Raw genomic sequence first — 12,664 nt, forward strand, 5'->3', positions numbered from 1 at the left:
AATTTCCTTTTGTCACTTGTGCTCTCTATATATTTGAAACCTAATGTGAGTTTACAGAATATGTAAAGGGCACAAATGACTCTTAAATGCAAAATAACAAAACAGTTTTTTTGTGTGTGGAAGTAATCATTGCTTTCATTTTCATATTTCAGTATTAAAGACACACTGCTACACACACACACACACACACACTGCTACACACACACACTGCTACACACCCAAGTTCATGCTTAAACACACGAAGAATGGCATCAACGTAATGGAAACCAAAAAGTTTTTATTCATCATCTTCTGATACAAAAGTGTATTTAAATAACAAACAAGTATTAAAATGTTTTGTCTTTTTTTTACAAGGATAAATTAGCAATTTCTTTATAATACAATGATGACATCATCAACACAATGAGTCTTTTCTTCAACACAGAGCAACAGTCTAAACCTTAAATGCGACAGACAATCAGCACATGCAGCATTGATTCATATCTGGGCTTCTCTAAAGCATTTATAACGTCTGTATTACCAGTGGTTCTCAATCTTCATTAGGCTGTGGCACATGCTCACCATGTTTCAAGCCTCAACTGTTCAGTGATTGTTTGGAAATGTCACCTGAAGCTCCGCGTGGTCATACGAGAGAAGAGGGGCCAACATACTAGAACATTTAGGAGAGGAAACTGCATTAGCTCAGAGGGGAGGTGGTCAGAGGTTAATTGAATTCACTTTGAGTCAATGTAATGTTTGTTTGACTGCAGAAATGTAATAAGTGGGCTATGGTATGCTGGTTTGAGAAACACTGGGGTATCAGGGTTCTAGGTTTCCCAGCAAACACCAAAGCATGATTTAAATGCAATAAGGCTGCTGTTACATTAAACATGTTGGGGAGAAAGGCAACCCACATTTTAAAAACTATTTCCTCTCCCGTCCTAGACATTTATTTAAAAACAATATCTTGCACAGGCTGTGTGTGAGGCACTATCTGGTTTCACATGGGAGCCAAACTCCAAATAACTAAAAGAACCTCATACATTTAACCACACTAAAAACAAATTTCTGTAACGTGATACACGGTCCACGTATTGTACATCAAAACATTCACTGAGAAAGGGCTTGAGTTCTGCGAGAAAGATTGTCAGGCAAATATACGATGTAGGATTTGGTGAATGCGGCAAGAAGACCCGATGAAAAAGAACCAGGAATTATTGTTGTTAAAAGTGTTGTACATCGGATTGCAGAGAAGCTCTACAAGAGTGAAATGGTGGGAGAAGTTTAAAAATCAACAAAGTTCATAATGCATAGATATCTATTTTTTATGACCCATGAAATTCAGAAATGTTTTCAAAGGACGACTTGATTGTCTGAGAAAGGAGCCATGATGTAGTAGTTTAAAAGGGAAAGATGCAGGCAGTGGGCCAATCAGAACATCAGACACACTGATGGACTCACGGACAGAGCTTACACCTGTTTGAAAGGTATGCAGACCCTTCACACAAACAAGGAAAACATAGTCTTTACTTTGTGTTGCTTCCACTCCTGACAGTGATCATAACTTACACATACTGTCTAGATTCTGGTGCATGAGATGCGTGGGAACTGCTCCCTCCTATGAGCGTATACCTGCATTTACGTGCATGTCTCTGTGACGGCTCTTTTGTTAATGCATAATGTGTCTCTTGGCAAGTGATTGTCTAATAACCTCTAATTTTTGAACCCGCCTCGGGTTCAATATTTGGAAAAGAGGGCAGAGGGAATAATTCAATTTCCTGGATTTCATGGTAACTGGAGAGCATATACAGTACGGGGTTTCCAAGAAGGTTGCACACATCATTGGAAGTTAGCTGAGCTTCTCATAGACTGCTGAGGTAAAACACACAGGCCTACATTTCCCAGATGCCTCACCACTTAAACATTAAGGGTCATTAAAAGGCACAGCTAGGGGGGCTCCCAGGATTCATAGGGGTATGACTTTATAGCTATCACACACTTTTCCTAACTCTGAGACATATTAATAAAACAAATCTGTCATTGTGTTTGTCAGCCTGCCCTTTCCTTCAAAATAAAAGTCCTTGTGAATGGATTTTTACTTACTGAGCAATTAGACACTAAACGTACTGTTTTCTGTGGCATGTGTGATTAAAAAATGATCATCGTCTTTGTATTTAAGGCTCTCCGAACATTCATTTACTGTGTTATGAATTGTTATAAGTCCCAACACTGCTGTCCCTGTTAATGCACTTGTCACTAGCACTTCACATATCGTGTATGATTATAGTGCATTATCACAGCTTAGAGCTGCTTTCCCGAAACCTTTTAAGCATCTAAATAACCTGCTAATTTATATTGTACAAAAGGTAATCATTTATAAAACTATAAAATGTTGTTCAAAGTAAACACTGTCACAGATTCAAGGCTGTATTTGATATGTTGTCTTTAGATTTGGATTTTTTTTTTTTGGTCTGGTAGCCTTTTAAGCTGTTTTTTTTCTTTCTGTCCTGTACCCCACAGGTTCTGAAGTTGTCAGATGCTTTTGGGAAACCTTCATATGCGTAACGACCCTCCAGTGTAAAACTCAAAACTTCAAAAAAAGACCCAATAAAGACACAATGGTGTAAAGTTGACTGTCTCCAGCAGGTTCAGTCTCTTCTGCTGAGGCGTGCGGGGATAAGAGAGAGGTAGACATGGTGCTACACAGCTTATTCAGAAAGCCTGGACTGCATACTGATGCTTCTCTTCTGCCTTTCCCATCTCTCTTTCTCCTTCATTTTTTTGCTTTCTTTGTTTCTCTGATCAGAGAAGGTCTACCAGAGGTAGAGAGGCTACTGTTGTTGTGTACAACCACAACCTCCCATTTGCTCCCACTTAACCTCCGTTACAGGCACAGAGTCACTTGGAGAGAGGTAGGCAGCCAGCTTTTATGATGTCCTTTCATCCAGAAGCTTCTTAGAGAAACTGCTGTGTTCCTTCGTCACTCTTTTTCTTCTCTTGCCATCCTTCCTTTGGCACATTCAGTTTCTGTAGGCGAGAGACACAGGTAGAAATATTTTCCTGTCCGATCTCTCTCTCACACTCCTCACACCACTGTCTCGTTGCCCTTCCCTGGTTTGATCCATCCCTCTCCCGGCGCCCTCTTGCCCCCTCTGCTCGCCCTGCTGTCCCGAAGCAGGCGGGCAGAGCAGCGCTGCCAGGTGTGCAGGGTTTTTGCTGACCAAATCCACATGCCGGATGTGATGCCTACAAGCAGTGACATGAAGATTCGGAGCATCTCTGACGCCACGTAAGGGTCCCGGGTGGTAGCTCTGAACTCCCCCCAGTTAGAGAGCTGGTAGAGGTAACAGCCAATCACAGTGGATGCTGGGACGGTGTAGAGAACCGAAAACACTCCGATCTTCACCATTAAACGCTCCAGCTTGTCTGTTTTGGCACCGTCTTTCTGCAGATTAGAGCGGATTTTGAAGAGAGCTACAAGGCCGGCACAGATGAAGAGAGTCCCTGAGGTGCAAAAAGTAAAAAAAATAAATAAATATAATAACGATTAGATGGAGAAATGAATCAATAGAAGCTGTAAGACGAACTACAAGTACAAGAAAGTAAAATCCCATACAAATATGTATATTTTTTTTATTTCACATAGTAATTACCTATTAGCAGGTAAGTGGCCAGTGGAGCCACTACAAAGCCTGTGAGTGCCTCCTGCTGCTGGTTGCCAACATAACAGAGTCCCGTCAGGTCGTCTGCATCCACTAGTCTCATTATGAGGATGACGATGGTTTTTACAGCCGGGATGGCCCAGGCTGCTATGTGGAAGTATGAGCTGTGCATTTCAATAGCCTCATGGCCCCACTTCAGACCGGCAGCCAAGAACCAGGTGAGGGTCAGGATCACCCACCTGAGCGGAAAATAAGAGTGAGAGTTGAGGAAAACAAGTCGAAGTCTGCACTGATATCAGACTGTCTTATATTTCATGGAAACCAGATGCTTAGGCAACTGTTAAACTTTTCCTTAAAAAAATGTAGGCATTTATTGTCATCCAATGTAATGGGTTTGGCATGATTGTTGAGTTACATAACAGACATTTGTGATCATATTTAAGGGAGAGTGAAGTCCTTGGCCTTTTCGCTCTGTTGCTCTTCCGAAAGGGAAGCATGAAGACAAACAGGAACCCATGGGCAAAGCAAAAAGGAAGAAAAAGAGCTGCTGCAGCAGTGTGTTTCCACTGCAACTGTAGTCAGCATGCATTCAAAAAGTGCCATCTTTTTTTCAAAGGCTGCCTTTGTGTGTGTGGAAATGAATCCATGTAGCACAGAGGTTATGAGACAGGATAGTTGGACTTTAAAGAAAACAGGATGCAAGTCTTGTGTTCCAATTGTTCCCCTCCAAAACCCATTCACAATAGTGGATAACAATAGGACAAAGGGATAAAGGAGTTAGGGGAGAAAGTGTGTATGGTGTGTGTGTGTGTGTGTTTGTACTAACCACAGTGAGGAAGCCATGCCAAAGAAATAGAGGAGGAGGAAAACTATGGCACAGCCGGTGCTCTTTAACCCTTCTTGGACTAGAATAGGTACTGCTGTGGCATCTAGGTCACAGGAAACACGCTCCCTTCCCAGAGTCAACCGCACCTGTAAGGAATAACAGAAGTGATGGTTGGAAAATATTTGAACATTTGAATTATTCAAGATAAAAAACATATAATTAAGCAGGATGAGATTTTTAAGTGCTGTCAAACTATTACGCATTTTTAATCGCATATTTTGAATTCTACTAATTCACATGTAAAAATGGTTAGGCTTTTATTTTGAATTTTTGTACTGCCTAAAGCTGAGAGTACTTTACTTGCAGTTTTAATTCAACCCTGCTTTTATTTTTGAAATAAGGAAAGGACCTTCTGGTAGATTGAAGGTTAAGGCATTAAATGAAGCACGGAAAATGTAATTATTTGCGGATAAAAGGAACGATCAAAAGTGAAATGTTTGATGTCATAATTTGGATATTACTTTTCATACATCAACTGAGCTATCTGAATGTCTCAATTTACTTTGAAAAACTCTCAAAGATGCAGCAGGGTCGTTTTTTTTCCGACTCTGTGACTACAGGGAGACACTGCGGAGGCTTATAGTGCATCAAAAGTTAATGCTGTCAGCCCAAGAGTTTTTGTTAAATAACACTACTTGTGCATGTACAGGACAAAAACACCAAAGAGGTCAGATGTAACAAATGAACATAACACACTATCACCCACTTACCAGGTAGGCTACACTGTACAGATTGCAGCACATGGACAGGAAGATGATGGGCCTCTCAGGGTACGAGAAACGCTGTGAATCCAGCAGAAAGGTCAGGACAGTCAGAGTAGTGGACAGGAAGCACAGCACCGCCCAAACCGCCATCCAAGCATCTGTGAAGACTTTGGCCCCCCGTCGGTAGAGTCCGCTGTCGTAACCACATTGAAGGGTGCAGGTTTCGGTTTGTTTTAACCAGGTGTACTGGTCAGGTGCGGATCCCAGAGCCTGACACTCCTCCTGGTGGGGAGGATGACGGACAGGCTGGTAGGGCGGGTCCTCGTCCCCAGGGCCCTCCATACACATGTGATTGTGGTCGTTTTGAGGTGGGAAGAGGCTGCAGTTGAGCACCTGGAGAGGTGGGAAAGACCATTTTAGTTGTTTATGATGAGTTTAATACACACTGATGACAGTAATTGAACTTTTAAAAAAATATATTTTGTATGACTTATGACTGCCCTAAAGAAAACATTTTGTCTGTAGTTATTTGTGTCCTATTTTCCAAGACTTGAGCCTAGTCTTTAAACTTATATTCTTGTATTAAAAAGTTTTGTTATTAGTGTTTTTTTTTAACTCACCTCAGGCCATATGAAGCCAAACTCGTGGAGAACAGGGAGGCATTTTCTCTTGACCGACAGACACATGCTACCACATGGACCGATGGGGATGTTAACTTTGTCTGTGCACATCGGTACATAGACGGAGCACAGAAAGAACTGGGGGGGAAAAAAATGGAGAAAAAAAAGATTACTGAAGATGGAACATTTTTCTCTTTGAATGTTTTATAAAAGCAATGCCAAAGTGTAAAGTAAATATCTTAAAGGGAAGAATACAAGACTCAGCTAGGAGTAAATGATACTGGTTTTGCATTGTATTACTTTTTGACTAATGTGTTGTATTTAAATAATATCTTATGCTTTCAAACGTGGGAAACTGCAGGGACAAATCTTGAAGGAATGATGTATGTCATATATCAGTGCAGTGCTTGGTGGGCTTTGTTCCAGATAAGATCAAGCTAACTGTATAGCGGTCATTTATTCATGTGAGTGGTGTAGTGCTTGTTAAAGCAGTGGAAACAGTGCTGTGACACCCTGTAGGCCAACCTTCCTCACTGTATATATTACAACAGGATTACAGCTGGTGGACGGCCACACCCTGTACTCCCACATGTGCATCCTCCATCTATTTGCATGTACCAGCCACTGTCCTACTGCTTTCTCTGTCTTATTTTCAAGTGATTGCATCACCTCACCCAGTGATGGGACTCTATTTTAACCTCTTATAAAGTCAAAACACCACAGCAAACACTAACCTGATCCCAAGGTTAGACATACAACTCTGCTCATTTAAAAACAATCTGTGAATTTAACAACACATGGGGCATGTGCCATCTAATGCTTCATAATCCCCCCTAATCCATGGCTGGGTTTTCTCTGTCACATGGCAATGGTTTTGAAATAGATATCTAAATCAGGGTTATAAAGATATACTGAGCAGTGTGAGGTCACATCTGACTCTAGGAGGTGGTAGTAATGTAAGTGAAGAAGTTCTCAGTGGTTACAAAAGGTTGCATTTTAAGTGATTTCATGCTTTCACATTGAAATGAATTTGCAGCTGCTGGAGTGTAAAACTGTGCCAGGCTCATGATAAAGGAATACACAGAAGCAGAGGGTGCATTTCACTCGGCTACCTTCAGGCAAAAAGGAAACAAACACGCTCCTCCAGGAACTTGGAAAGGAAATGGCATCGTTAAATCCTCAAAATGTGTTTGAGCGGAGCGCTTCCCTGCCATTTTTTATTTGAGAAATGACAAAATGTTTAATGGGCTGTGATAGGAACAAAATGGTTTGGGCCTGCAGCCTTGATCCAATGATAGAGATAACTCAGCTTAAAATCAGGCCTTGATCGCAGCCCAAATGAAACATGAATCCAAGAAGGGTGTCAAGGTTGGGAAATAAATACACACAGACAGATCACACAACTTTTAGCTACTGTGGGAATTAGAGAGTCAATATAAAGATGATGCATCTCCTTATTGTTGGGTTCTAATTTTACAGCCTTGGTGACAAATTGCAAAGCCCTTGAGAAAAAGATTTAGCTAGCCCATTTTTTTTTTTTACGTCAGTGAATGGGAACTTTGTTTAAAACTAAATGTGTTACTCTGTTCTCTGATCAGTATCAGGGTTGCAGTGCAGCTTCATCTCAACAAATTTAGCCAAATTTTCTCACAACAAATAGAAAAGCTTTTATTCTCAAACTAAACCACACACACACACACACCGAGGCTGTCCTAAATAGCTGGATTTTTTTTTTTTAAGTTACGAAACCATCAAAGTCTCCCTGTGTGTGAGTGAAAGTTTTGTTTATAAAAGTTGATTTTATACGTCTGATGAAACGCCATTACTGATAGTTCTCACGGTGAGTCAGTAACGTGACACATTCTGGGTGTTTTCCCCAACTGTTGGTAACCTGAGTCCTGTCACTCCACTGCTAAAAGTTGCTCCGGTTACCAGTCAGGAAGCCTCCCATTAGAGCAAATGTTAGGGGATACGGTTTCCCTTTCCCCCCCTCCTCCTCCTCCCTATTTAGTGAGTGTGTGTGTGTGTGCGTGTGTGTGTGTGAGAGAGAGGGGGGGCGGGTGTGTCAGCTAATATTACGGGACCATTTTCAGCTGGAGGAGGACAGTTAGTTTTTTTTTTTTTTCCTGTAGTTGCTACTCATTATACACAGACACACATATAACTCTAGGCACTGTGTTAATTAAGCGGGAAGGAATATTTCCCCCCCTAATTCCCAAACACCTTACCACACAAAAAGCTCCACATCTCCAGACAGAACTAAAAGAGAACATACAAAACTCTTCTTTTGATGCCTGTATAGGTTGTCATTGTTCAAATGTGTGTGTACCATGTATGTCAAACAAGAAGATGCAAGGAAACATTTTTTTTTATCCCATGAACTTCTACAAACCTCTAAAAAAAATATTAACTAAATGTGCCGCTGCTCTTTTTATAATCATCAATACAATATTACTACAGACGAAAAGGATTCAATCTACTTTTTCTTTCATGGTACATGAGTCAAACAAGCAGCATTTGTCTTAGGACACTGAAGGCACCATTGTGAACCATAAGACAGTGGAGAATATCGTGAAGACTCAGCTGTTGCAGTGTGGGGCATGAACTCAGAATGTCAACACAAAGAGGAGGCTTTCTCAGATAAATTAGCATGACAGTCTGGCACAACAGGAAGGAAAGAAGACTTAACTGCACTTATTTTAACTCTCTGGAGGTCAATCTATATTATGCTGCTCATTATCAAGGGCACCATCAGTCTGAACAATTCAACTATTGCCAGTAGCTCTGTCATGTGCTCTGGGACCACACTGTTCCTTTCTGACCCTGCACACACACACACACACACACACACACACACACACACACACACACACACACACTCATACACTCATACACGTAAATATAGCAAGCTATCTGGGCTCAGGCCTTATGAGTCCAGAGTCAGTGTCCCTAAATTTATGCATGTAGCCTACCAGCCTTTTAATCTCTAGCTGCCTGTTCTATATTAACATCAGTATGCAGTCAGAAAGTGTGTCATATCAGTGCAGACTGCTACCTTGAGTTGACTGGAGCAGCCGTACTGTATGAGCGGCGTGAATGTTGTCAGCTGCAGCTCCGCGTCCGATTGCAACACGTTGCCGACCAGGTTGGGCATCTTGGTGACGTTGTATCCGAGACCCTGGCACATGCTGATGCGGATAGGGTCGCAGGTCATTTCCTCCACCTCGTCGCCGAAAGCTTGCACCCCTAGGAGTGGAGCCAACAGCCCGGACAGGACGACCAGGGCTGCCCCGAAGAGCGACACCATCATCCCGGGAATCACCGCGGCACTTGGCGCGGATGTCCCTCTGGTTAGGCTTAAATGTTGACACAGTTTGAAACAAATCCTTAAACACAAGTTTAGCCTTGGTCACCTTGGAAACCGCGGCGCGTGTTTATAGTCCAAGAGTGGCGCGCGTGCGTTTGGAGGATAGATTATCCAACAACAAAAAAATCCTGGAAAAAGCAGTGTTTTAGTGCGTAATGAAAAGCGCGTGACTCCAGCTAAACCAGCATTCTCACTTAAAAAGAGTTAAAAACATTTAGAAAAATATCCCGCAGTCCTTGTTTTGGTTCCCGTTTGGAGGTCCGTGTGGAGGAGCGCTGCAGCAACACACAGCGATCTGCTTTTGCGCCTACTGACTGCCCGCATGCGTCCAGCTCCAAACTTTATTGTGTCTATGAGCAGAGACTATTTTGCCCCTTCGACAGGAGTGCCGACCAATCGACGCGCGAGAGTTGGGTTTCCTTGACCAACCCCTGACCAGGAGGGCGGGATCCAGGGGAAAAATAGAAGAGCCAGCTTCATCCCCTCCCCTCTTTCTCTACCCCTTTCCCCCTAACTTCTCTACTTTTCTCCCTGTTTCTTCTTCTTCTCCTTCATCACTTTCCCCCTATCCTGCCCCCTTGTTTCATTTCCTTCTTCATCCATCCTCTCCTTTTGCAAAGAAAATCAGCAAGCATTCCCCCTCTAATTCTGACAACATCCAGAACCTGTATTTATGCTGGCTGATGTGGCTAACATGTGTTTTTATTGGCTGTATTTTTAGAAAGAGAGGATTTTTTTCAGTTTGAGTTTTTTTTATATTATATTTAAAGTCCCTAATGGTCTTTTCAACCCATCTGGACCTTCACCACAGGTCCCACTCTCCTCCTCTACAGGCTCGTCAGCTGTAAGTGCTGGTGACATTGTAATTGAAAGTAGGGTCTTAAGTAATGCTGAAGCATTGGAAATCTGTTTTGCATTGCAATGGATGCACACTCTGGACAGGTTTTGTTTGCTTGTGGCACCCCGGGAGAAGACTTGTCTTTTACAGCATGAAACTAGCAGTGAAGAGTGTTCTTTTGGCTTTTCCGTAGTGTAAAAGTGGACCCGTGTGACAGAATGCCTGGATTTCTTGCAAATGGTTTGGCATGAGGCAAGCTCCATTTGTGTTTTCTTACAAGTGATTTGCACAATTTGAAGGTTGTTTGTGCATCTGCCAGCTGAAATTACACTCAAGAGCTCCAAAGACCTTTTCGATTAAATACCTGATCCTGTACTGCGATGCAGTTTTTCCCAGAGTTCAACAGAAAGGAGGGATGTGAGACTTGATTCAGACTCATAGGGAAGTGTATAGTAAGAGTTATACTTGATTTTTTTTAAACCTTATTTACATGAATCGTACTGCACCCTGATGAGTGTGAGAGTTTTGTAATGGAGAGATGTTTTGTCATTTAAAAAAAAAAATATATATATATATAGTCATATCAACATCTGAGATTTTTGGTACCAACATTACTCACATAACCCAAAAACAGAGGAGCAATGAGGATGTGTACCATGGATGGACCCATAATTGCCTTTCTATCTGAAATCCTTCACCTGAAAGATACACAGCAACAACTCGTGAGTGAAGAACACAAACAGTACAAACATGTTCCTAACTGTGTAGCTATTTAATACATTTAAGTTATCACATCAAAATGGAAATACAGGGGCGCGCTGGTGGCGCAATGGTTAGGGCGTGCGCCCCATGTACTGAGGCTGTCGTCTCAAGCGGGCGGCCCGGGCTCACATCCCACCTGTGGCCTCCCTCCCGCACGTCGCTCCCCACTCTCTCTCCCTGGTTTCCGACTCTATCCACTGTCCTGTCTCTCTATTAAAGGCACAAAAGCCCCAAAAAATAAATCTTTAAAAATGGAAATACATCTCCTCTAGTATTATATCATCCTTAGATCTATAGCTTTAGCCAGCATGTTTTAGTCAGGTATTCTGGGGAGTTTGTGTTTTGAAGAGACTCAAAGAAATGCCTCAAACATTAAAAAAATCTCTGCAGCAGTCTGTTCTCACAAAGCTGCTGTGTCCCCCCCCCCCCCCGGATTATACTGTGATGTTTAGCCCAATCCACTGTGACAATTGATTGGCAGCAGCAATGACCTCTCCTCCCAGTCAGCCCCTACCCCCATGCACCCCCAACCCCCAACACACACACTTCTCTCTGCTTCCACACACTCACATACACACAAACCATCCCCCTCAGCTGCTCTGTGGCTGAACCTTGGGTCAAGACCCAAAGTAATTAGCACCGAGCTTAAACAATAGAGTGTGCCCTGAAGCTGATTGTTATCAGAGGCATGGTGTGTGTGTGTGTGTGTGTGTGTGTGTGTGTGTGTGTGTGTGTGTGTGTGTGTGTGTGTGTGTGTGTGTGTGTGTGTGTGTGTGTGTGTGTGTGTGTGTGTGTGTGTGTGTGTGTGTGTGTGTGTGTGTGTGTGTGTGTGTGTGAGAAATAACTGAATGAAAAGTAGCATGAAATGGAGAAGACTTCAACCAAACTTTATCCAAAGTTGAAGGACTTTTGTACACTTGAGCCAAAAGGAAAGCAGAATCAGGACCTGCAGTGTTTTTTGGGACCCTAGGGAAGGTCAAATTAATTGATTAAGCAGATTAATGTTATGCGTAGATACAAAGAAATAGCCCCGGGAAAAGCATAGAGAAAGGAGAGTGTGAGGTGAGGAGTTGCTGCAGCAGCACATTATCAGCCCATAGCCACCATCACAATCCGTCCTCTCTGTTTACTTTGACAGTAGAGTGTGAATTGCAGACAACGTGTTGGAATTGACAGACTAATGACCATCACACTGAGTGGATAATGACAACAGTTACTCTTTAAGCCATAAAACCACTTGGTTGATTATCCAACAGGTTTTCCTATTAAATTAGACATTTGGTTTGGAAGAGGATAAGGACAGGACTGCTGGTTTTCAAGTCTGTTTTTTTTTAGCTTGCACAACACATTTCTATGCATATCTTGATGTTCATAATACATTTGCTACACAAGTTTTATAATACAGTGGCAACACTCATGAATTTATTCTCTGACTATTCTTATTATACGCAAAAAAAGAAACATGTTTTATACCAAAACCGGTAATCAGCTGCAGGAGGAAATCAGGCTGCCAATATTCAGGCTAGAGCAAGCTCAACATAAACATGTATGCCGACGAGCAAATTGATGGTGACTGTATGGAAAACAGGCTTCAGAGGTGGGCTGTGGACACACTAAATATCCAATCAAAATGTATTAAGAACATGATGAGGATAGTGGAAAGTTGGAGGTAGAGGAAGGTTTAGGAATTTCAGCTGTGCTTGTCACTGATGGCAACGATTTCACCAACCATATTCTAAATCCTAACACAAGACATGCGGTGTGACGTCTTTGTGAGTTTGTTTTGCAGACCAATGTAAGGGCTGATTTCCACCGCTGTAGGCCAAGCAAAAACAGTCAGGGCTTT

The 12,664-nt window shown here is 42.3% G+C and overlaps 1 protein-coding gene across 1 annotated transcript; it reads right to left on the bottom strand.

Annotated features, from left to right (window-relative positions):
• Positions 1–259: 259 nt before the first annotated feature.
• fzd4 (frizzled class receptor 4) lies at positions 260–9,542 on the bottom strand. The gene is made up of 6 exons (XM_061046379.1): positions 8,907–9,542; positions 5,852–5,989; positions 5,238–5,624; positions 4,468–4,613; positions 3,633–3,880; positions 260–3,483 (listed from the first exon to the last, which is right to left on the bottom strand). Exons 1-6 carry the CDS (start codon positions 9,159–9,161, stop codon positions 3,065–3,067), a joined length of 1,593 nt encoding a protein of 530 aa, XP_060902362.1. The 5' UTR covers positions 9,162–9,542; the 3' UTR covers positions 260–3,064.
• Between the last annotated feature and the right edge of the window lie 3,122 nt (positions 9,543–12,664).

The sequence above is a fragment of the Labrus mixtus genome, chromosome 9 (genome assembly GCF_963584025.1).
Source record: "Labrus mixtus chromosome 9, fLabMix1.1, whole genome shotgun sequence".
NCBI lineage: Eukaryota > Metazoa > Chordata > Actinopteri > Labriformes > Labridae > Labrus > Labrus mixtus.